General features: G+C 45.1%; 1 protein-coding gene and 1 non-coding gene across 3 annotated transcripts in view; one reads left to right on the top strand and one right to left on the bottom strand.

Annotated features, from left to right (window-relative positions):
- LOC100088046 (elongin-A-like) overlaps positions 1 to 26,461 on the bottom strand; it is a 69,247-nt gene that overhangs the window by 18,648 nt on the left and 24,138 nt on the right. For both annotated transcript variants that reach the window (XM_029051334.2, XM_029051250.2), the window contains exon 2: positions 12,194 to 12,250. In XM_029051334.2, the coding sequence (XP_028907167.1) occupies positions 12,194 to 12,250 (57 nt within the window). The remainder of the gene's footprint in view (positions 1 to 12,193; positions 12,251 to 26,461) is intronic.
- LOC114816450 lies at positions 19,700 to 19,837 on the top strand. Its single transcript, XR_003764229.1, has one exon. It is a non-coding gene; the product is annotated as a small nucleolar RNA SNORA7 (small nucleolar RNA).

Raw genomic sequence — 26,461 nt, 5'->3', positions numbered from 1 at the left:
TTGTATCTATCCCAGGACTTAGTACAGTGTCTGGCACATAGTAAGAACTCAATAAACACCATTGATAGAAAATTATTAACTAATACTAAAAAAAAGAAACAAAGAGAGCAAGCCTATAGTTTAGAGGTGGGAGACAGTCATATAATATATAATTTATTAGTATATACTTTATAGATAGGTACACAAGTGATATGAAGTTGAGGGTGGGATGAATGTCAAATGTCTGAAGGTCACAGGTCCAGGTGCAATTAACTGGGGACAGGGAGATATTTAACTGGATAATGAAGGGGTACCAGGGAGTAAAGGAGGAAAGAAAAGAATGAGAGTCATGGCAGGTGTCAAATCAGGGAGGAAGCATTTGAAAAAAAGATCAATTTAACTGTCCCTACTACAACTTTTGGTATTCATTCTGCATCCTCCAAGAGGATCCTCTATGACCTATTATTGCCAGTGCTTGTCATTGTGCTTAAAATCTTTTTTAGCTGTGCACATATGTTCTGCCTGGGGCACTGGGCTTGGTGCTATTTGAGACCCTCCCCTTTGGTTTACTACCACGATAAAGTCACTTCAGAGTCCTTCCTCATCTCATTGCTGAAAACTATGCAGAATTTGCTTCTGCCATTCCCCAGTCATGAGCATCAAGATTCTAAATCTTCAAGTAAGGGTCCAGTAGAAATATGATTTTTTTTTGTGCCTCCCACCTCAAAAATTAAGAAAAAAAATCAGCCTCACTACAAAACAGTTAATAGCCCAGATTTTCCTTTCCATCACAAATGCTCAGATACAAAGGCAGCTCATGCTTACTATCCAACTGTGGCTCCTTCCTCAGGAGTCTAGAGTATACTTTACATTCCTTGTGACCTCCTTCTGGAATGGATGAGAAAGGAAAAGAAAGGCAAATCCATACAGGGAGGCCTCCAGATTTGTCTCAGTCTGAGAGTGTTCAGAGCCTTGCCCATCAGGAACAAAAGCTATATATGTCAAACAATGGTATTTTTTGAGCAGGTAATGTGTGCAGAGACCACACTAAGCACTTGGGAGAATACAATATAACAGAATTGATAGAGATAGAATTCTCTGCTCACAACAAGCTTACAGTCTAGGTGACAGTGAAAATAAATTGCAATAGTAAAATTCCAGGAGTTTCTAGTTTTCCCCTGTTGCAAGAGAGCAGTCCTTAAAACTACCTTAGACAAGCATAGCTCCTTTGGTACCAGCCCAGGACTTTATATAGTAAGGGCCAGGGCCATTTTCCAAACCCTCCTTCTTTTTCACATGGCCCGATGAGGTTTCATAGCAATCAGGACACGAGCGTCCTAACTTAATTCAGAAGAGGTCATCAAAGTCGTTGGCTCACAACAGCTCACCTAGACCCAAGGGGTCATTTTCCAGTAAATAAGATGCTGCTGTGACTTTCTGGAAGGGAATGGAGTGAGATCCCAAATCAAAAAGTCAAGGCTGCAGTGTCCTAAAGGGAGTCGATCCAATGGGCCGCCACATTTAGATCCAGAAATACAAGCCAACCTAGGGGAACACAAGAGAAAGACAGATGGCCAAAGGTCCCAGAGGGCCAAGCCAAGAATCACTTGAAACACTCAGGAAACCCCAGATGGCTCAGGGAAAGTGCCTTAAAAGGTACCTAAAATGCTCATTAGGGGCAGGGAACGTCTCTACAAACTCTGTTATATTGTGCTGTCCCAAGCGCTTAGTAGAGTGCTCTCTGCACATGATAAGTGTTCAGCAAATACCACTGACTGATTAGGACTGGATTGGAAGGAGAGTGGGGAAAAAAAAAAGTCACCAGCTGTTCATTCCTTAGTGGAGATCAGTGGGGAACTAAAATTCATTCAATAGTATTTATTGAGCGCTTACTATGTGCAGAGCACTGTACTAAGCGCTTGGGATGAACAAGTCGGCAACAGATAGAGACAGTCCCTGCCGTTTGACGGGCTTACAGTCTAATCGGGGGAGATGGACAGACGAGAACAATGGCACTAAACAGCGTCAAGGGGAAGAACATCTCGTAAAAACAATGGCAACTAAATAGAATCAAGGCGATGTACAATTCATTAACAAAATAAATAGGGTAACGAAAATATATACAGTTGAGCGGACAAGTACAGTGCTGTGGGGATGGGAAGGGAGAGGTGGAGGAGCAGAGGGAAAAGGGGAAAATGAGGCTTAAGTTGCGGAGAGGTAAAAGGGGGATGGCAGAGGGAGTAGAGGGGGAAGAGGAGCTCAGTCTGGGAACGCCTCTTGGAGGAGGTGATTTTTAAGTAAGGTTTTGAAGAGGGAAAGAGAATCAGTTTGGCGGAGGTGAGGAGGGAGGGCGTTCCAGGACCGCGGGAGGACGTGACCCAGGGGTCGACGGCGGGATAGGCGAGACCGAGGGACGGTGAGGAGGTGGGCGGCAGAGGAGCGGAGCGTGCGGGGTGGGTGGTAGAAAGAGAGAAGGGAGGAGAGGTAGGAAGGGGCAAGGTGATGGAGAGCCTTGAAGCCTAGAGTGAGGAGTTTTTGTTTGGAGCGGAGGTCGATAGGCAACCACTGGAGTTGTTTAAGAAGGGGAGTGACATGCCCAGATCGTTTCTGCAGGAAGATGAGCCGGGCAGCGGAGTGAAGAATAGACCGGAGCGGGGCGAGAGAGGAGGAAGGGAGGTCAGAGAGAAGGCTGAGACAGTAGTCTAGCCGGGATATAACGAGAGCCCGTAATAGTAAGGTAGCCGTTTGGGTGGAGAGGAAAGGGCGGATCTTGGTGATATTGTAGAGGTGAAACCGGCAGGTCTTGGTAACGGATAGGATGTGTGGGGTGAACGAGAGGGACGAGTCAAGGATGACACCGAGATTGCGGGCCTGCGGGACGGGAAGGATGGTCGTGCCATCCACGGTGATAGAGAAGTCTGGGAGCGGACCGGGTTTGGGAGGGAAGATGAGGAGCTCAGTCTTGCTCATGTTGAGTTTTAGGTGGCGGGCCGACATCCAGGTGGAGACGTCCTGGAGGCAGGAGGAGATGCGAGCCTGAAGGGAGGGGGAGAGGACAGGGGCGGAGATGTAGATCTGCGTGTCATCTGCGTAGAGATGGTAGTCAAAGCCGTGAGAGCGGATGAGTTCACCGAGGGAGTGAGTGTAAATGGAGAACAGAAGAGGGCCAAGAACTGACCCTTGAGGAACTCCAACAGTTAAAGGATGGGAGGGGGAGGAGGCTCCAGCGTAGGAGACCGAGAATGATCGGCCAGAGAGGTAAGAGGAGAACCAGGAGAGGACAGAGTCCGTGAAGCCAAGGTGAGATAAGGTATGGAGGAGGAGGGGATGGTCGACAGTGTCAAAGGCAGCAGAGAGGTCAAGGAGGATCAGAATGGAGTAGGAGCCATTGGATTTGGCAAGAAGGAGGTCATGGGTGACCTTAGAGAGAGCAGTCTCGGTAGAGTGGAGGGGACGGAAGCCAGATTGGAGGGGGTCTAGGAGAGAATGGGAGTTAAGGAATTCTAGGCATCGATTGTAGACGACTCGTTCTAGGATTTTGGAAAGGAAGGGTAGTAGGGAGATAGGACGATAACTGGAGGGGGAAGTGGGGTCAAGAGTGGGTTTTTTTAGGATGGGGGAGACGTGGGCATGTTTGAAGGCAGAGGGGAAGGAGCCCTTGGAGATTGAGTGGTTAAAAATAGAAGTTAAGGAAGGGAGGAGGGCAGGGGCGATGGTTTTAAGAAGGTGAGAGGGAATGGGGTCCGAGGCGCAGGTGGAGGGGGTGGCACTTGCGAGGAGGGAGGAGATCTCCTCTGAGGATACTGCAGGGAAGGATGGGAAAGTAGGGGAGGGGGTTGGTGGGGGGGAGGGGAGAGGCGGAGGGGTGACTTTGGGGAGCTCAGACCTGATCGTGTTGATTTTCGTGAGGAAATAGGTGGCCAGATCATTGGGGGTGAGAGATGGGGGAGGGGGAGGAACAGGGGGCCTAAGGAGAGAGTTAAAGGTCCGGAACAATCGGCGGGGGTGACGGGCATGGATGTCGATGAGGGAGGAGAAGAAGCTTTGCCTGGCGGAGGAGAGGGCAGAGTTAAGGCAGGAAAGGATAAATTTGAAGTGTGTGAGGTCGGCTCGGTGCTTGGACTTTCGCCAGCAGCGCTCAGCAGCTCGAGCATAGGAGCGTAGGAGGCGGACGGAGGAGGTGATCCAGGGCTGTGGGTTAGTGGAGCGAGAGCGGCGGAGGGAAAGGGGGGCGAGAGAGTCGAGATGAGTAGAGAGGGTGGAGTTGAGAGCGGAGACCCGCTCGTCGAGAGTGGGAAGAGAGGACAGGGCGGCAAGGTGAGGAGAGATGCTATTGGAAAGACGGATGGGTTCGAGAGAGCGGAGGTCTCTGTGGGGCAGTAGCGAAGATTTGCAGGGGGAGGGAGTGTGAGAGATGAGGCAGGTGAGAAGGTTATGGTCAGAGAGAGGGATTTCAGAGTTGGTGAGGGAGGAGATAGTGCAGCGGTAGGAGATGACGAGATCGAGGGTGTGACCGAGTCGGTGAGTGGGCGCGGTATGGTGGAGGAGGAGGTTCGCAGAGTCGAGGAGGGATAACAGGCGGGCGGCAGAGGAGTCGTCGGGTACATCCGTATGGATGTTCAAGTCTCCAAGGATCAGAGTGGGCAGAGAGAAGGAGAGAAGGAAGGTGAGAAAGGGGTCAAGGTGGTTGAAGAAGTCGGAGGTGGGACCGGGAGGGCGGTAGATGACGGCGACAAGTAACTGGAGTGGGTGGTAGAGGCGAATGATATGGGCTTCGAAGGAGGGGAAGGAGAGGGAGGGGGGAGGAGGGATAGTGCGGAAGCGGCATCGGGGCGAGAGGAGGAAGCCGACGCCTCCTCCCTTACCGGTGAGTCTGGGGGAGTGGGAGAAGGAGAGGCCTCCACCGGAGAGAGCGGCGGCGGAGACCGTGTCTTCGGGAGAGAGCCACGTTTCCGAAAGGGCGAGGAGGAGGAGAGAGCGGGAGAGGAAAAGGTCATGGATGAAAGGTAGTTTGCCTGTAATAGAGCGGGGGTTCCAGAGGCCACACTTGAAAGTAGCTGTGGGTGCAAGGGGAAGAGGGGGGAAGGGCGGGGGGAGGGGAGGGTTTGCATGGGAAGGAGGTGGCGGGGCCCTGGACGAGGAGAGGGGGATGAGGGGTGGCGGTGGGACAAGAGGACTGGGATGGGTCATGGGTGGGGAAGAGAGAAGGGGGGAGGGGGTGAAGAGGGGGTTTGGTGGGGGGAAGAGTAGGGGGAGGGGGAAGAGGGGTAGCGCTGGTAAAGTGGGGTTCTAGGGCGGGAGAGAGGAGGGGGGGAGGAGACAGAGGAGAGAGCGGGAAAGAGCTGAGCGAGAGAGGGGAAGGGGAAGGGGAAAATGAGATATGAGAGATTTGTGTGGAGACAACTAGACAGCAAGTCAGATAAAAGGAAGAGGGGTGAGGAGTACAGAGAACCACGAAGGGAAGGATGAATTAAAGGTGGGCAGGCAGGAGAAGGAGGTGGCGATCTGCCTGACCATTTATTCATTCAAATGTATTTGAGCACTTACTGTGTGCAGAGCACTGTAGTAAGTGCTTGGAAAGTACAATTCAGCAACAGATAGAAGCAATCCCTGCCCAACAACGGGCTCACAGTCTAAAAGGGGGAGATAGACAACAAAACAAAACAAGTAGACAGGCATTAATACCATCGAAATAGATAAATAGAATTATAAACACATCATTAATAGAATAATAAATATGTACAAATAAACACAAGTGCTGTGGGGAGGAGAAGAGGGTAGAGCAGAAGGAGGTAGTAGAGGTGATGGGGAGGGGAGAAGGAGCAGAGGAAAAAAGGGGAGCTCAGTCTGGGAGGCCTCCTGGAGGAGGTGAGTTCTCAGTAGGACTTTGAAGAGGGGAAGAGAGTTAGTTTGGCAGATGTGAAGAGGATGGACATTCCAGGCCAGCGGTAGGACATGGACCAGGGGACAATAGTGGGAGAGGTGAGAGTGAGGCACAATGAGGAGGCTAGCGGCAGAGGAGTGGAGTGTATGGTCTGGGCTGTAGAAGGAGAGAAGGGAGGTAGGTAGGAGGGCGCAAGGTAATAGATTTGGCAACACCTGAATATTGTGGCTTGAAAAGGAAGAGTTAAAGATGATGCTAAGGTCACAAGCTTCAAAATTGGGGGTGGGGGTGGGGTAATTTGTGTTGTCATTTGTGATGAGAAAGTTAGGTGGAGGAGTGGATTTTGGAGGGAAGATGAGTTCGTTTTGGGATATATTACGCTTGAGATGCCAACGTAACATCCTGGAGGCAGGATATGAGGTGAAATAGAGAAGGAGAGAGGTCAGGGCTAGCAAGGGAGTCAGTTGTTTCATCACTGTAATTGAAGCCCTGGAAGTACATGAGCTGTCGGAGAGAGTGAGTGAAGTGTGAAGAGAAGAGGACCCAGAATCGAGCTTTGAAGGATACCCACAGATAGGGATAAGAAGCAAAAAAAGAGGGGCTAATAGTAAGAGGCAATGTGGGCTAGTGGAGGGAGCATGGGACTGGGACAGTTAGCAGGTCTGGTTAATAGTCTCAGCTCTGCTACTTTTCTTGCCCAAGGTCATACAGCAGGCATTTAACCTGTGCTTCAATTTTCTCACCTTAAAATGTGGATAAAATACTTGTTCTCCCTCCCTCTTGAACTATAAATCCCATGTAGAAGAGGGGCGGCACATGAACGCCTCATATTTGACATAAGGTAAGTATCCTATTTTTACCTCTGTGTTCAACACAAAGTAGGAGATCATATCACTAAAGGACAGCCTCTGTAGTCCTTATTGAAAAAGAAACCTTCCCCAGGGCCATGTTAGAATTGTAAGAAAGGTATCGCTGGCAGGCAAATGTGGATTCTCTTTAAGCAAGTGCTCACAACGGATCTGTGAACACTGGGAGCCTTCCGGGGCTTGGGGTGCAGGAGAGAGGCTGGCCAGCCCCCTAGCACTGTAAACCCCACTATCCTCTGTGCCAGCCGTGGAAGGACAAGGAAACTCCTACCTGGATCATTTCATTCAATAGTATTTATTGAGTGCTTACATGTGCAGAGTATTGTACTAAGCGCTTGGAATGTACAATTCGGCAACAGATAGAGACAATCCCTGCCCAATGACAGGCTCACAGTCTAATCGATCATTTGTCTTTGAAAAGTCCAGTCCACATTTCCCCACTCCTCAAAAGCCTCCAGTGGTTGCTCATCAACTATAAAGCACTCAGTCAGCTCTCCCCGTCCTAACTTACCTCACTGATGCAACCCAACCCACACACTTCGTTCCTCTGCCAACCTCACTGTGCTTTGATTCTCTCCGTCTTGACATTGACCCCTGCCCACATTCACCCTCTGGCCTGGAACTCCCTTCAATTTCATATCCCACAGTCCACATCTCTCTCTACCTGCAAAACCTTAATTAAAAAAAAAAAAAAAACCCACCTCCAAGAGGCCTTCATTTCTCCTAATCATGCTTCCTAATACATTGCCTGTGCATCTAAATCTGCCCCCTTAAACTCTTTGTTATTCATTCCAGCCCCACACCACTTTAGGTACATATCTTTATACTCTATTTCCCCTATCTGTAATTTTAGTGTGTATGCTCCTCTAGGTGGCAAGTTCCCTGTGGGCAGGGATTATGTCTACCAACTCCATTGTATTGTACTGTCCCAAGTGCTTAGGATAGTACTCAGCAATCAATGGTATTTAATGAGTGTTTATAGTGTGCAGAGCACTCAGAGTTGGTGGACACATTCCTTGTACATGAGGAGCTCACAGTCTAAATGGGGAGACAGACATTTTAAAAAAAAAGAAAGGTGCAAGTGGATTTGGAGAAACAGGGATGGGAGTGAGCTGTTGAAGATGATTGACAGGAAAAGAAGAAGAGTGTGTACAAATGCCTAATGAGTAGTCTCTGCCTCTACCACTTACCTGCTGTGTCACCTTGGGAAAGTTACTTAATGTCTGTACCTCAGTTTTTTTAATTCTGTAAAATAGGGAGTCAATACTTGTTCTGCCTCTTCCTTTGCCTGGAAGCCCCAGGTATGAGAGAGGCTGTGTTCATCCTTATTATCTTGTATTTAACCCAGTGCTTAGTAAAGTGCTTGTCACAAAAATACTTAATGAATACCACTATTACTATCATTTCTAGTTTTAGAACCTTCTGGGACCTTCCCTCACTGTTGGGCATGGGGAAGGGAGGGGAAATCTACAGCTTCTTTTGCTAAAGGTACCACTAGGCCTTCTCCCAAATGCTTAGCACAGTGCTCTGCACACAGTAATGGCTCAATAAATATGATTGAATAAATGAATGGTTTCTGGCCTCCCTGATGTCAATGGTTCACAGTTTAGAAATTTGGACCATGGCTTTCAAGGTTCTCCACCAAATGGCAACCCCTTCTCTAACTGTGGTCTTCTCCATTAGACTCCAAGCACTCTCTTTTCTCAACTCTGGGCTGCTGTACTAATTACTCTTAGTGGAATGGGCTCTTTCCCTGCCTATATGGCTACCAAGCTCTCTCTAGATGCACTGATTGATTGGTTCCCTATCTACAATTTGCTTGCTTCTCCTGCTTTTCATCAGTCATATTTACTGAGTGCAAAGCACTGTATTAAGCTCATGGGAGAGTACAGTATAATGAGTTGGGTAAATATTATGTATGTGTCGCTTCCATTAGATTATAGGGTCTTAGTGGGCAAGGAATTAATATTTTGCTTCTGTTGTACTTACCCAAGCACTTAGTACCATGTACCAGCCTCGTCAAGTACTGAATAAATGCCATTATTGCTTCTACTTTTTTTTTTACTGGTATTTAAGTGCTTATTATGTACCTGACACTATATTAAACACTGAGGTAGATACAAACTAATAGGGTTGGATACAGTTCATTTCCCACGTGTGGCTCACAGTCTTATTCCCTATTTTACAGGTGAGGCAATTCAGGCTCAGAGAAGTTGTGTGTTCTTGGGCAAGTCACAACAGACAAGTGGCAGACAAGTGGCAGACCTATGATTGGAGCCCAGGTCTTCTGGCTCCCAGGGTGTGCCATTTTACTAGGCCATGCTGTTTCTTCCAAAGTGTTAGAAGTCCTCCTTCTTCATAGCACCTCTCATATTAAGCATCCTCACTATAGACCTGGCAACTGGAGCCAAAGAGCAGATCACGAAATTCATTTCCGGGCCTTAGATTTTTTATTTAATAAGATGGTTATCATAGGAATACAGTGATAGCATTATGAACTTACTTTAAAGTTTATACAGCACAAACTTTCATCTTACCCTCAAAAAAATGAATGATGTCATAGAAGATCTTTCTGACATCTCATATTTAACAAATACCACACACCAGTCAGCTTTTTTCTTCCATAATTCATCTTTTCACCCACAACGAGGAAACGTGTGTGTCACAAGCCTGTAATCTTGGCATTATCCTTGACTCCTCTCTCTCAACCCATATATTCTACCCATCACTAAATCCTGCAGGTTCAACCACAATCACACGTTGGTTGCTTTGTTAAAATGGGCTTACATAGTTTATAATTAAAAAATATGTTAAGGTATCTTGGAATACTCTTTAGAAAATTTTAAATTTTTTCCAAAAAATACCTATCTCTTCACAAAGATTTTCCTTGTCTGCCTTTAACCATTTCCTGCCTTCTCTACTGCATCAGCCTTCTCACTTACCTCCCTGCTTTCCATTTCTCCCTTCTCCAGTCCATACTTCATTCTGCTGCTTGAAAAAGCCATTAAGTCCATATCTCCCCATTCCTCAAGAACTTCCAGTGGTTGACCATCCACCTTCACATTAAACAGAAACTCCTTACCTTCGACTTTAAGGCAATCAGCTCTCCTTAACTTACCTCACTGATTTCCTGCTGCACCCCAACATACACACACTGTTCCTAACACCAACCTAGTCTCTCTTTGTACACTTAGATCTTGTCTATCTCCTTGCTGACCTCTTGCCCACATCTTCCCTCGGGCCTAGAACTCCCTCCCACTTCATATCTAACATACCACCACCCTCCTCATCTTCAAAGTCCTCCCTAAAAAAGAAAAAAATCACATCTTCTCCAAGAGGCCTTCCCTGACTAAGCCCTCCTTTCCCTTCTCTGCCATCCTCCCTCCATGGACAATTCAATTGGTTGTGTACTTTTTAAGCTTTATAATATGCACCTCATCCCTCTAGCACTTACCTACATGTCCTTATACTGTCCATAATCTGACACTGTCCTCTCCTGGCTTTCCTCCTATCTCTCTAGCCACTCATTCTTAGTCTCTTCCATGGGGTCTTCCTCTAATAATAATAATAATGTTGGTATTTGTTAAGCGCTTACTATGTGCCGAGCACTGTTCTAAGCGCTGGGGTAGACACAGGGGAATCAGGTTGTCCCACCTGGGGCTCACAGTCTTAATCCCCATTTTACAGATGAGGTAACTGAGGCACCGAGAAGTTAAGTGACTTGCCCAAAGTCACACAGCTGACAAGTGGCCAAGCTGGGATTCGAACCCATGACCTCTGACTCCAAAGCCCATGCTCTTTCCACTGAGCCACGCTGCTTCTCTGCCTCTTCCTCTGCCTCCACCCCCTAACTTTGGGGGTCCCTCAAGGTTCAGTTCTGGGTCCCCTTCTATTTTTCATCTATACCCACTCCATTGAAGAACTCATTTGGTTCCATAGCTTCAACTATCACCTCTATGCAGATAATTCCCAAGTCTACATCTCCAGACCTGATCTCTCTCCCTCTCTTCAGTCTCACATTTCCTCTTGCCTACAAGACATCTCTCCTTGCACGTCCCACCAACACTCAAACTAAATGTCTAAAATGGAACTCCTAATCTTTCAACCCAAATCCTGTCCTTCCCATCACTGTAGATGGCTCCACTATCCTTCCTGTCGTACAAGTCCGTAACTTTGCCGTTATCTTTGACTCCTCTCTCATTCAACCCACATTTCTACCCATCACTAAATCTGCAGGTTCAAAACTCACAATGTCGCTAAAATCAGTCCTCTCCTCTCCATCCAAACTGTTACCATGTGAAGCCAATCACTCATCCTGCCTGGATTAATGCATCAGCCTCCTTGCTGACCTTCCAGCCTCCTCCCCACTCCAGTCCATACTTCACTCTGGTGCCCAGATCATTTTTTCATAAAAACATTACCACTCTCCTCAAGAACCTCCAGTGATTGCCTATCCACCTCTGCAAACAGAAACTCACTACCACTGGCTTGAAAGCACTCATTCACTGTGCCCCTTCCTACTCTCCTACTGTAACCCAATCTACACACTTTGCTCCTCAAATGCTAATCTTCTCACTTTACCTGAACTCGTCTATCTCACTGCCAACCTCTCACCCACGTCCTGCCTCTGGCCTGGAATGCCTTCCCTCTTCCTATCCAACAGACAATTACTTCAAAGCCTTATTGAAGACACATCTCCTCCAAGAGTCCCAGACTAATCCTTCTTTTCCTTTTCTTCCACTCCCTTCAGCATCACCCTGACTTCCTTTCTTTATTCATCCCCTTTCCCAGACCCACAGTACTTTTTGCATATCTGTAATTTTAATTTATTATTGTCTATCTCCCCCTAGAAACTGTGAGCCCATTGTAGGCTAGGAATGAGCCTCATAGTATATTCTCCCAAGTGCTTAGTATAGTGCTTTGCACAGAGTAAGCACTCAATTAATATAATTGGCTGACATACTCTACTATTTCCCATATCCGTAGTTTATTTTAAATGTCTCACTCTAGATTGTAAGCTCCTTGTGGACAGAGATCATGTCAACCCTATTATAATGTACTCTCAAGTGCTTAGTACACTGCTTTGCACACAGTAAGTGCTCATTAAATACCAATGATTGAATTCATTTACACCAGCACTTAAGGAAACCATATGTACTCTTAAGCTTTAGAGCCCATGAACATACACCATGTCTACATGTTTGTTTTTTCTCCTTCCCCAGTAGATTCCAAGCTCCATTTATATCAGAGACTGTGTCTGATTCTTTTTCTTACCCTAGAAAAACTAAAATTATGTCTGGGAAGCTGGTTATGCAACCATCACATTCTGAGTTTAACAAAGCTTCCTTGAACAGTTGATTTCAGATAAAGGTGTGTGAAAAAGCCAGTGGTATTCCCTTAATGCAGAGCAGTAAACAACTAGAAGAATGATCCAAGAAATTCATTCATCAGTTAGGAAACTTACCACTAAGACATCCAGGGACATTTCCAAAACCTCTAGTCTCTTCAGTGCTTTTAGGATCTGAGGGAAAAAAGAAAAAAAGTTCAACTATGATTTTTTTTTCCCCCATTGCATTTATTCCTTCAAGTACTCTCTATTTTTGTAGGCACATGCCCTTAGTAACCTAGAGGAAGTGTTGCCTAGAGGAAAGTATGTGGGTCTAGAATTCAGAGGACTAATCTCAGGCAAGTCACAACTTCTCTGTTCTTTTGCTTCCTCAATCTTATTTCATTATTCTTCAAAATCAAAGTCCACCACTGGTGGTGTAATTCCCCTGTGGATGAAGGTGTGGCTAAAAGACCAATGAGGGATTAAGAGAAGCAGTGTTGCCTAATGTGAAGAGCACAGACTTGGGAGTCAGTGGACCTAGGTTCTGATCCCAGCTCTGCCATATGTCTACTTCGTGACCTGATGTATGGTCAGACTCCACTCCATCCTGCCTTGTTAATTGCAGAGCGCCGGCATAGTGCCAGCCCTGGGTGGGAGGAAGACAGACCTGCCGGAGGATAAAGGTCCCATAGCAGCAACAAGACCGTACGGTGAATGATCGCCAAGGACATTCTACCTCGCGAATCTTGGGGCCCCAGAGATATCTGGAAGGGTAAATCAATTCAGGTGGCCAATGTTCTGGGGGTAAGACCCCCTGCGTTTCACTCTAAATAACTATCAACTTGGACTTATCCACCTCTTATCCACCTCTTTCTTCAGTATTCTGTTATTATCAATATATGGGGGATAGGTAGTCTACGCAGGCTCCGGTCCTGCTTGGTACACCTGAACGAGTCACTTAGTTTCTCTGCGCCTCAGTTTCCTCATCTATAATATGGGGTATTAAATTCTACTCCCTCCCACCTAGACTGTGAGCCCGATGCGAGACAGGGACTGTGTCCAACTGATAACCTTGTGTAATAAGAGTTCCAAGCAGGATCCTCAAAGAGACTACCTCCTTAACTGCAAGATAGGTGTAATACTCTGCCAGACCTCAGTGCACTATATTTTCCAAGCCCTTCCAAAGTTCTACACCCTCCAAGTCTTCTCTAATATTCTGAGTTCTACCCACCCAAAATCCATGCCTCACTAGTGCATAGTCAATGATTAAGTCTGATAATTCAAAACTTACAGTTTTCATTCTACTTTCTATTGGTTACTTGCACAATGCTCTTGGCATAAAAACTCCCTACCACCCCCCCATATTTTTTTTCATTCATTCAGTTGTATTTATTGAGGGCTTACTATGTGCAAAGCACTGTACTAAGTACTTGGGAGCCAGCTTGGGAGCGTACAGCTTGAGAAGCAGTGTGGCTCAGTGGAAAGAGCAGGGGCTTGGGAGTCAGAGGTCATGGGTTCTAATTCTGGCTCCGTCACTTATCAGCTGTGTGACTTCGGGCAAGTCACTTAACTTCTCTGGGCCTCAGTTACCTCATCTGTAAAATGGGGATGAAGACTGTGAGCCCCTTGAGTGACAACCTGACCACCTTGTATCCCCCCAGTGCTTAGAACAGTGCTTTGCACATAGTAAGCGCTTAACAAATACCAAGATTATTATTACAGTAAACAAAAGACAAATTCCCTGCCCACAGTGAGGTTGCAGTCCGAACAGGGAGATTAATGTAAGGCATAGTGGATAGAGCATGGGCCTGGAAGTGAAGAGATCATGGGTTCTAAACCCATCTCCTCCACTTGTCTGTGTGTTCTTAGGCATGACACTTCACTTCTCTGTGCCTCAGTTACCTCCTCTGTAAAATGGGGAATAAGACCGTGAGCCCTAAATGGGAGAGGGACTGTGTCCAACTTGATTTGCTAGTATCCACCCCAGTGCTTAGTACAGACTCTGACATGTAGTAGGTGCTTAACCAATACCACTTATTAGAAGTAAATAAATTACAAAAATATATGTAAGTGCTCTGGGACTGGGCAGGGGTTGAAATATGGTGTTACTATTTGCCAGGCTATTAAGTGCTAGGGTATATACAAGCTAAGCAGGTTGAACACAGTCCATGCCCCACATGGAGCTCACAGTCTTTATTCCCATTTTACAGATGAGGCTAAGAAGATAAGTGACTTGCCCAAGGTCTCATAGCAGGCAAGAAGAAGAGCAGAGATTCAAACTAGGCCCTCTGACCTCCAGTCCTGTGCTCTTTCCACTTTCCACAGTTTCTCTGTGTGGAATAGGAACTATGATATTTTATAATCTTCCCTGTGGGTATCACATAGATAAAACTTCCTGTCATTACTGGGTGATCATAAAAACCTCCTGCTTTTTTCCATCTAACAGTAGGGATCCCAGAAAATAGGAGTTATTCTTGGGCAGAAAAAACAAACAGGAAAAAGACAAAGACTAGAGGGGTCCATTCATTCTTTCAATAATATATACTGAGTTCCTACAGTGGGAAAAGCACTGGAGGAAAATGCAAGATGGGAATTAGACTCCATCCCTGGCCTCATGATTTAAGAATAAGGTAGTGGAGAGAACTGGGGGTGGACACATAGAATAGAGATATTTGAGACGAGGGCAGTAATGAATACATTGAGGAATAGAGCTTTGCTGCTAGGGGACAGAACCCAAGGCTACTCACTGCTGAGGTAAGGCTGTCCAGAGAAGCAATGTGGTTTAGTGAAAAACACACAGGTTTGGGAGTCAGAAGACCTGGGTTCTAATTCTAGCTCAGCCACATCCCTCTGTGTGACCTTGACAAGTCACTTACTTTACCTAATTTAACTCATTTGTAAAATGGGGATTTAATAGCTGTTCCACCCTCCTACTTAGATCCCTGTGTGGATCCCTGTGAGCCCTGTGTAGGACAGGGCCTGGGTCTGACCTGATTATATCTTCCCCAGTACTGTGCTTGACACATAGTAAGTGTTTAAATACCACAATTATTATTAAAACAATCAAAACAATGCCCTAGAAGTTGGAAGGGGAAGATATCTGGAAACAGCAAGTCAAATTAGATAAGAAGCAGCGTGGCTCAGTGGAAAGGGCACGGGCTTTGGAGTCAGGGCTCATGAGTTCGAATCCCAGCTCTGCCACTTGTCGGCTGTGTGACTGTGGGCAAGTCACTTAACTTCTCTGTGCCTCAGTTCCCTCATCTGTAAAATGGGGATTAAGACTGTGAGCCCCATGTGGGACAACCTGATTCCCCTATGTCTACCCCAGTGCTTAGAACAGTGCTTGGCACATAGTAAGCGCTTAACCAATACCAACATTATTATTATTATAAGAATTAGAGCATTAGCCAATCTAGAGAAAAAATAAATCAGTACACCCTTGAGGCAGAAGTGTCAGATAGATTTCAAGCCCCCACAAGTTGGATTTAGGATGAAAATCTCTCTCTTCTGAAGTCTTGTACTTTCTCTGCCTTCAGGACATCTTTACATGGATATCCCACTGATACCTCAAAATTAAAATATCCAAGACAGAACTCCCCAGCTCCCCACCCAAACCCCATTTTCCTCCTGACTTTCCCATCTCTGTAGACAGCACCACTATCCTCCTTGTCTCACAAGTACATAACCTTGGCATTATCCTCAACTCAAAGCTCTTCCTTCCTCCCTTCTTTCCTTCTACAGCTTAGCCCGCACACTCTGCTCCTCTGCTGCTAACCTCCTCACTGTGCCTCCTTCTCGCCTGTCCCACCTTTGACCCCTGGCCCACCTCCTACCTCTGGCCTGGAATGCCTCCCTCCTCACATCCGCCAAACTAGCACACTTCCCCCCCTTCAAAGCCCTACTGAAAGCTCACCTCCTCCAGGAGGCCTTCCCAGACTGAGCCCCCTTTTTCTCTGCTTCTCCTCCCCTCCCCATTGCCCTGACTCCCTTCCTCTGCTCTACCCCCCGTCCCAGACGATTTGTGTATATATGTACATATTTATTTTATTTTACTAATGTAATTCTATAATTACATATTCTATTCTATAATTCTATTTATTTAAATTGATGCTGCTGATGCCAGTCTACTTGTTTTGTTGCATGTCTCCCCCCTTCTAGATTGTTTCTATTTATTGCCAAATTGTACTTTCTAAGTGCTCAGTACAGTGCTCTGCACACAGTAAGAGCTCAATAAATACGATTGAATGAAATTCGAACACACATATTCAATCTGTCACCAAATCCTGTTGGCTCAATCTTCACAAGATTGCTAAAGTCCATCTTTTCTTCTTCATTTAAACTGCTACCACATTAATCTATGCACTTATCTTATGCTACCTTGATTACTGTATCAACCTCCTTGCTTACCTCCCTGCCTCTCCCCACTCCAGTGCGTACTTCCCTTTGATGCCCAGATCATTTTTCTTCAAGTGCTCAGTCCATGTTTTCCCACTCCTCAAGAAACTCCAGTGGTTGCCAGTCCACCTCAATAACAAAAACTCCTTACAATTGGCTGGAAAGCATTCATTCACATTGCCCTTTCCTATCTTACCTCCCTGATTTCCTACTACGACCCAGTCCACACACTTTGCTCTACTCATGTCAACCTACTCATTGCACCTAGAGCTCATTTATTTCCCCGCCAACTCCTAGGCCATGCCCTGCCTATGGCTTGTAATACCCTTCCTCTTCATACCTGACAGATGCTCGCTTTCTCCACCTTTAAGGCCTTATTCATTCAATAGTACTTATTGAGCACTTACTATGTGCAGAGCAGTGTATTAAGCGCTTGGAATGTACAAAACGGCAACAGATAGAGACAGTCCCTGCTCACTGACGGGTTTACAGTCTAATCAGGGGAGACAGACAAAAACAGTAGCAATAAAGCATCTCCTCCAAGAGGCCTTTCCCCACCAAGCCCACATTTCCTCTTATCCCACTCCCTCTGTGTTACCCTTACACTTGAATTTGTACCCCTTACTCACCCCTCCCTTAACCCCACATCACTTATGTGCATATCTATTTATTTATATTAATGTCTACCTCTCCTTCTAGACTAAGTCCCCATCTAGGCTGTAAGCTCCCTGTGGGCAGGGAACTTGTCTATCAACTCTGTTGTATTGTACTCAGGTGCTTAGCACAACACTCTGCACACAGTAAGTGCTCAGTAAATACAAAAGACATTCCCTCAAAGCATGCAGATACCTGAAAGACACGATGGTAATCATAATAAGAAAAAATTTATTAAGTGCTTACTATAGGTCAAGTACTGGGGTAGATAGGAGAGAATCAGATAGGGCATGGGTCCTATCTCACATGTGGGGCTCATTCCAAGAAGGAGGAAGAACAGGCTGAATCCCCATTTTACAGATGAGAAATTGAGACAAAGAGAAATTAAGTGGTTTGTCCAAGGTCATAACAGCAGGCAAGTGACAGAGCTGAGATTAGAACCCAGAGGTTCTGACTTTCAGGCATATGCTTTTTCCATTAGGCCACATGACTTAACTCACCTCAGACTCAACCCTGATCTGTTTTTTGCTTGCCTGTTTCCATATGGAAACAGGTGCATGCAAATGCATTCTGACAACCTCCTTTCCACCCAAATCATGTCCAAGATCAGATTGAAATGGAACACTTCCAGCTACAAAGTGGCTGTGCTCATTTCAACTGGGGGAAAATGCACTGGCCTACAATCAGAACTGACACCTTTCACTTCCCCATCAGTCATGTTTGAGTGCTTTCCTGTGTGCATAGCTATGTGCTAAGTACTTGGGAGTACTAAGCACTTTGCTAAAATCCACCCTTTCCTCTTCATCCAAACTACTACCCCATTGATCAAAGCACTTATTTCATCCCACCTTGATTACTGTATCAGCCTCCTTGCTGACCTCCCTGCCTACTGTCATACCTACTCCAGTCCATATTTCACTCTTCTGGCCAAATCATTTTTTCTAAAAAAAGTTCTATCCATGTTTCCCCACTCCTCAAGAACCTCAAGTGGTTTGCTATCCATCTCCATAAAGAAACTCTTTACCATTGGCTTTAAATAACTTAATCACCTTGTCCCTTCCTACCTCACCTTGCTACTCTCCAACTACAACCCAGACAACACACTTCGCTCTTCTAGTGCCAAACAACTTGCTGTAACTCCATCTCATCTATCTTGCTGCTGACCTCTCACCCACATCCTGCCCCGATCTGGAATTTTCTCCCTCTTTAAATCCAAAGGAAAATTACTCTCCTCTCCTTTAAAGCCTTATTGAAGGCACATCTCCTCCAAGAGGCCTTCCCCAGTTAAGTCCTCCTTTCCTCTTTTCCTACTCCCTTCTTTGTCACTCTGATTTGTTCCCTTTATTCATCCCCCCACCATGCTCTTCAACCCAGCATCGCAGCACTTATGTACATATCTGTAATTTATTTAATGTCTTTCTCCCCCTCTAGATTGTAAGCTTGTTATAGGAAGGAAATATGTCTCATTTTGTTATATTGAACTCTACCAATAGTGCTCTACACACACTAAGAGTTCAATAAAACGATTGTCTGGGAGTGCATGACATAACAGTCAGTAGACATGTCCCCTGGCCACAAAGGACTTACAGTCTAGAGGGGGATATGGACATTAATATATATAAATTAGATATGTACAGAAGTGTTATGGGCCTGAGGGAGGGGTGAATATAGGGTGCAAATCCAAAGTCAAAGGCAATGCAGAAGGGAATGGGAGAAGAAGAAGTGATAACTTAGTTGGGGGAGGTCTCTTGGAGATGTGCTTCTAATAAGGCTTTGAAGGTGGGGAGAGAGAGCGTCTGTCATAAAAAGAGGGAGGACATGGGGAGGGGCTCAGTGGCTATATTCATTCAATCGTATTTACTGAGCAATTACTGTGTGCAGAGCACTGTACTAAGTGCTTGGAAAGTGCAATTCGGCAACTAATCCCTACCCAACAACAGGCTCACAGTCTCGGAGAGGGGAGACAGAAAGATGAGATTAAGATACAGTGAGTAGGCTGTTGTTAGAGGAGCTAGGTGTTCATGCTAGATTGGAGAAGGTAAGCAATGATAAAAAGGTAAAAGGAGGCAAGCTGACTGTGTGTTTAAAGACAATAGTAAGGAGATTCTTTTTGATGAGGAGAGTTTCTGTGATGCAGAATAGTACTAGAGAAATGCAGTGTTTTGTTTTTTTTTTACTGAGCTCTGAGCAACAGAGAGACTCTTGTCTCCACCAATGAGAACTCACCCTACACACAGTAAGCACCATCCAAGATGATGAATCTAACTGAATGGGGTGCTGGCAGGTTGGAGCAGGGCCAGATAGAACTTGGTAGGTTAGTGGTTTAAGGAGCAGATGATTATTTGCTTGTGCTATAGAAGTAAAAAGAAACTTCTGGGAGCCCATCCCTGAACAGAAGCCTGAAGCACTCACTGTGGAGATGGGGGATGTCACGTTCAAGAATAAATAAAATCAATGAATTTGAGGACTTACTGTGTGCAAAGCACTATACTAACCACTTGGGAAAGCACAGTACAACAGAATCCCTACCCACAGGGAGCTTAGATTCTAGAGGGATGAATCTGTGGTATTTGAGTACTTACTGTGCAAGGTCCCCCCTTAGGGTTGTACCTTGAGAGTTTTCAGTACTCTACCAGTCTTGACTATGGGAGGGAGAATCAAGCAGAGGCATACCCATTCCATTCCTAGCTTGGGCAATGGCTAGCAAGTGGAAGGCAATCTGCTACAACTTAAAACTCGTTTGTACTGGGCAGGAGCAGCATGGGGGAGAGTCGAGGGCAGAGACTCAAGTTTACTACACAGAGGCAGGCAATGGTAAGCCACTTCTATATTTTTACCAAGAAAACTATCTGGATCCACTACCAGAACTATTGCAGAGGAAGGAGGGATATTTTGGGAGAGATGTGTCCATGGTGTCACTATGGGTTGGAGATGACTTGATAGAGAAGCAGCGTGGTTCAGTGGAAAGAGCCCGGGCTTGGGAGACAGAGGTCATGGATTTGAATCCCGGCTCCGTCACTTGTCAGCTGTGTGACTGTGGGCAAGTCACTTCACTTCTCTGGGCCTCAGTTACCTCATCTGTAAAAGGGGGGTGAAGACTGTGAGCCTCACATGGGAAACCTGATTACCCTGTACCTACCCCAGTGCTTAGAACAGTGCTGAACAAGTGCTTAATAAATACCAACATTGTTATTATTATTATTATTGATAGCATAACACAAAACACTGTGCAAGGAGTTCTATTAGGAGCTTGGAAAATAACAGAATCAAGAGTCCCTGACCCATATGAGTTTAGACAGCAGGGCAGTTAATAATAATAATGGCACTAGTTAAGTGCTTACTATAAACCAAGCACCTTTCTAAGCAGTGGGGTAAAAACAAGCTAATCATTTTGGACATAGTCCTTGTCTCCATGGGGCTCACACTCAAACTCCATTTTACAGATGAGGTAACTGAGGCTCGGAAAAGCTAAGTGACTTGCCCAAAGTCATGTAGCAGACATATGGCAGAACTGGGATGAGAACACAGGTCCTTCTGACTCCCAGGCCCATGCTCTATCCACTAAGTCACATTGCTTCCCAGTACTTTACAAGCAACAAGAGCAGAGCATCCCTCAAGATTGTAAGCTTGCTGTGGGCAGGGAAAGTGTCTATCAACTCTCATATTGAATGCTCCCAAGAACCTTGTACAGTGCTCTGCACACCATGAGCACTCAAGTACCATTGATTGCTTGATTCCTAAAAAAGAGCAAGAATTTAGAAAGCTCAAGGCTAAGGACTACATGAGATATATGGAAATGACTGTTTAATTTAGGGTCAAGGAAAAAGAGAGCAAACCTTATTTTTAAACTTCTGATAATAGTTCAATTTTTAACCTTACTATGGCTATTACAAGTGTTCGATAAGCCCTTTGCAGATCAAATCAGGAGGTGTTAGCTGGCCTTGTGGGTGCTTTGAATGATAAAATTAGTCTTTAGATCATTCTTTTAGGGTTGGATGAATTTTCATGTTTGGAACCACAAGATTCAGCTTAAGGAAAGGGAACAATACAGACAGGATGCTGGATAGAGAATAATTTAAAAAATTGTGTGAGAAGACCAGGGATTTAAGTGCCCTGGATGACAAAGCCATGACTTAAGCACAGGCAAGTCTCATTCTGTGTCCTCATTTTTGCTTGGTCAGTATGATCTTGGTCATATCACTTTCTTCTGGGCTTCACTTTCACCATCTAAAATGGATTTACCCCACTTCACCCCCTAAGTTGTCTGCCTATTGAGAAGGAGCTATACTAAGACATCCTTCCCAACAGTATCTCTAGAGAATCTCCTGTCTCCTCTCAAAAGAACCTGCATGTCTGACCCCATTCCTTCACACTTTATCAAAAAACTCACCCTCTCCCTTTTTCCCCCTCCATAAAGCCAGACTACTTGTTTTGTTCTGTTTTGCTGTCTCCCCCCTTTAGACTGTGAGTCCGTTATTAGGCAGGGATTGTCTCTATTGCTGAATTGTACATTCCAAACTCTTGCTCTGCACAGACTAAGCACTCAAATATGATTGAATTAATCTTCAACCATTCGCTTTTCAGTGGCTTCTTCCCCACTGCTTTCAAATATGTCCATATCTCCCCATCCATAAAACAAAACAAAACGAAAAAAAAACACCTTGACCCTATGGCTCTCTCCAGTTATGACCCCATCTTCCTTCAACCAATCCTCTCCAAACTCCTTGAGCAAGTTGCCTACACCTGTCTCAGATACCTCTCCTCAAATTCTCTCCTTGACCCCCTCCACTCCACAGAAACCACCCTCTCAAAGGTCACCAGTGATCTCTTTTTTGCCAAATCCAACAACCTCTACTCCATCTTAATCCTCCTCAACCTCAGATCCTTTCAACACTGTCAACAACCTCCTCCTCCTGGAAACGTTATAATAATAATAATGTTCGTATTTGTTAAGCACTTACTATGTGCAGAGCACTGTTCTAAGCGCTGGGGGAGATACAGGGTCATCAGGTTGTCCCACGTGAGGCTCACAGTCTTCATTCCCATTTTACAGATGAGGGAACTGAGGCCCAGAGAAGTTAAGTGACTTGCCCACAGTCACACAGCTGACAAGTGGCAGAGCCGGGATTCGAAACCATGACCTCTGGCTCCCAAGCCCGGGCTCTTTCCACTGAGCCACGCTGCCTCTCTATCCAACGTTATCCAATCTTGGCTTCATTGACTCTATCCTCTCGTTTCTCCTCTAATCTCTCTGGCTGTTCATTCTCAGTTTCCTTCATGGACTCCTCCTCTGCCTCCCACCCCTTGACTTTGGGGGTGACTCAAAGCTTAGTTCTGTATCCCCTTCTATTCTCCATCTACACCCTCTCCTATAGAGAACTCAGCTTCAACTATCACCTCTATGAGGATGATATACAAATCTACCTCTCCAGCATCTCCTCCTGCCTTCATCTCCTTCCAGCATCTCCTACTTGATGTCCTTCAACCTCCTCAAACTTAATATGCCCAAACAGAGCTTATCTTTCCACCCAAGCCCTGTCCTCCCACTGACTTTCCCATCACTGTAGACGGCACCATCATCCTTCCCATCTCACAAACCTATAACCTTACAATTATCCTTGACTCCTCTCTTTCATTCAACCCAGATATTCAATCCATCACTAAATCCTGTCAATCCCAAATGCACAACATTGCTAAAGTTCCCCCTTCATCACTAAAGTTCAACCTTTCCTCTCCATCCAAACTGCTATCATGCTAATGCAATCACTCATCCTATCCATCCTAGATTACTGCATCCCAGCCTCCTGTCTCTCCATACTCCAGTCCATACTTCTCTCTGCTGCCCGGATCATTTTTTTCTACAAAAATCTTCAGGACATGTCACACTGCTCCTCAAAGAATTCCAGTGGTTGCTCATCCCCCTCTTCACCTGAAGAAAACTCTTCACCTTTGGTTTTAAAGAACTCCACTACCTTGCCCCCACCCAAGTCACCTCGCTTCTCTCCTTCTACAACCCAGTCCACACACTGCTCCTCGAGTGCTAACCTTCTCTTGTGCCTCCATCTCGCCTATCAACACTGACCCCTAGCCCACGTCCTGCCTCTGTCTTGGAATACCCTCCCTCCTCAAACCTTCCAGACCATTATTCTCCCCTGCTTCAAAGCCTTATTGAAGACATTTCCTCCAAGAGGCCTTTCCAGACTAAGCCCCAATTTTCCTTATCTCCCACTCCTTTCTGTATTGCCCTGACTTGCTCCTTTTGTTTCCACCACCCCCCCCCATCCCCATACTTACATACATAAGTCTGTCTCCCCTCCCAGACTGAAAACTCATTATGGTCAGGGACTGTGACTGTTTATTGTTGTATTATACTCTCCCCAGAGTTTAGTACAGTGTTCTACACACAGTAAGTACTCAATAAATACAATTGCATGAATGAATGACAAAAAAAATAATGGCATGTCAACATTAACCCCAAGTCAGCCAGCATAAATGAACCACTTACAAGTTAAACTAATGGCTAGTTAATGTTAAACATGGTATAATAACTCTGCTCCAGATACCAACATGCAAAACCCCAAAATGCAAAGTTTGGCATAATCTCAATCTGCCATACTTCATGAGTCTGCCAAATTGTTAGTTCAAAACAATTTCACTACACTGAATCTTGAAGAATACTCATACAGTCAAGTTAGATTAAGACAGAGTGTTCTCATTCTGCATCTGATTTCAACCCAGGAGGTGGCCAAGTTCTACATTCAGATCTTTGATAGGAGGGCAAACATCAGACAAAAATAACACAGCTTCGTTTTGCTATCCAAGTACAATGTTAGTACTGGGAGCTGGCTGCTTAACTACGACACTCAAAATGAGGTTACTGAATGATACCCATTTAAAATACAATGTAGAGCAAAAAATACAAAACAGATTTTTCCTGAGTGCTTCTTTGGCCAATTAAATGTCACTGGTCTTTTTTGGTCTATTTATTTGGACAGAATGGACTGACCCAGGAATTAACAGATTTATGCCAAAGGTTCACAATGTTTTATACCCCTGTTTCTATCAGTGCCTGAAAAAAAAAGGCTTAGTACAGGTCATTATAACTTTACAAAGTCCCATTCCAAGGATTATGAAGTGGAACAACTCTTTGGAAAGAAGCCTGGATTTAGCAACTTGGAACTGTAAATAATTCTAAGAAGAATCACAGATAAGTCAATAATTCAGGATTTCTTTTAATCCATAAATTGGGATTTTTCTTTTACTTAGATAAAAATGTGAACATTTCAGGTTTTTTTTTTTTTTTTTAATTCTTGTATTCCTTTATGGCACTGCAAAAGTGAAGGGCTCCTCTAGTTATGGGAAGCAGTTCGGCCTAGTGGAAAGGAACACAGTTCTGGGAATCAGAGGATTTGGGTTCTCAGCTCCACCACTTGTATGCTGTGTGACCTTGAGCAAGTTACTTAACTTCACTGTGTGTAGGTTTCCTCATCTGCAAAACTGGGGGTTCAATACTGTGCTCCCTCTTAAACCATGAGCCCCATGTAGGAGCTGATTATCTTGTATCTCTCCCACTGTTTAATACAGTGTTTGGCACTTACAGAGTGCTTAAATGCTTTTATCATCATTTCCAGGTATTTACAACAATACAGTCCTATTACTGGTTCTGTGAAACGAGTACAGGTCTGGTTTTCAGGAAAATTGAGGCCCTAGTCCTGACTTGAAGTGACAGTTGTGCATGGCTTGAAGGAGCCTGGGCAGTTAGAAAAAGCACCAGATTGAGATTTAGGAAACCCAGGTTCTAGTCCCTTTGTTACTTGCTTGTGGGTGAATGCTGTGGGTGGGTGGGCAAGTCACAACCTCTCTAGACCTCCGTTTCCTCCTTTTTAATGGTATTTAAGTGCTTACTATGTGCCAAGCACTGGGTTAGATACAGGATAACATTTTGGACACAGTCTATGTCTCACGTGGGGCTCACAGCCTTAATCTCCTTTTTACAGCTGCGGTAACTGATGCACAGAGAAATGAACTGACTTGCCCATGGTTGCACAGCAGACAGGGGAAGAACTGGGATTAGAACCAGGGCCTTCTGAGTCCCAGGCCTGTGCTCTTCCAATTAGACCACACTCCTTCTCAACTTCATCTGCAAAATGGGGATATGATACATGTTCTCCCTCCTCTTCATTCATTCAATCATATTTATTACGATTATACTTGGACTCCCTTTTAGACTCAGTCCTGTATGGGACTGAGACTTTGATTTAATTACCCTACCACTCGGCACTCGTATTTGTCACATAGTAGGTGTTTAATGCACTTATTACTATTATGGCCTTGGTCCTCCCATCTCCTGGGAAATGGACAACTTCTCCCTGACCCCACAGTATCTGGGCACTCCAGCCCTACCCTGCTGGACAGTGGTGGGAGAGACTGAAGCAGTGTTAGCAGAAATTGGCCTCCAATCCCAGATCAGGGTTGGAAGAGATTAAAGTGGAAGCAGCATTAGGAAAGCTGTGATTGTTATGAGTACTGGATTCTGGACTGTCCTGTCTGAATGGCAAGAAGTCCGAAGTCATCCACAATGTTCTGGAGTTCTTATATTGTTGGTCATTGCCCTTTGAAGACATAAGGACAAAATAACCTTTCCTAGTATCAGTAACCAATCTTTCCACCAACCCCTTTTGACATTCAATCATTCGTATTTATTGAGCACTTGTGTGCAGAGCACTGTACTAAGTGCTTGGAAAGTACAATTCTGAAGCAGACAGAGATAATCCCTACCCAACAATGGGTTTACAGTCTAGAAGGGGGATGCAGACAACAAAATAAAACATAGATGGGCATCACTACCATCAAAATAGATAAATTTTGTATTTATTTGTATTTGTATTTGTATAAAATTTGTATTTATCAAAATAGATAAATAGAACCACAGATAAATGTACATCATTAATCAATAGAGCAGTAAACATACATACAAGTGCTGTGGGGAGGGAAAGGGGGTAGAGCAGAGGAAGGGAGTAGGGGCAATAGGGAGACATCCCCTTGAAGGCCAGGGGAAAAGTCTTACTCATCCTTTATTATATTTTTCCCAGCACTCTTCACACAGTGGGAGCTCAATAAATACCACTGAATGAATAACTGAAAATAGGGAAATTGCTATGGCTAGGCTAAGGGTGAAGGCTTCTGGCTGAAGAACTATCTAGGACTTCTGCTAGGTGGACAGGCTCAGCAGAAATCCTGAAATATAGCTGGTCAACTTGGCCAGTGAAAACTGCAGTGGCTACCAAGACAATAACTACTGGTGCATGGGGCTAAGATAGTTCTGTGCTCTGCTGGGGTCACTCCAGTTGTAAA

The sequence above is a fragment of the Ornithorhynchus anatinus genome, chromosome 1 (assembly GCF_004115215.2).
Source record: "Ornithorhynchus anatinus isolate Pmale09 chromosome 1, mOrnAna1.pri.v4, whole genome shotgun sequence".
In the NCBI taxonomy this organism is placed as follows: Eukaryota; Metazoa; Chordata; class Mammalia; order Monotremata; family Ornithorhynchidae; genus Ornithorhynchus; species Ornithorhynchus anatinus.
Note: the sequence above shows the minus strand (reverse complement) of the source record. Positions and strands in the feature narration are given on the sequence as shown.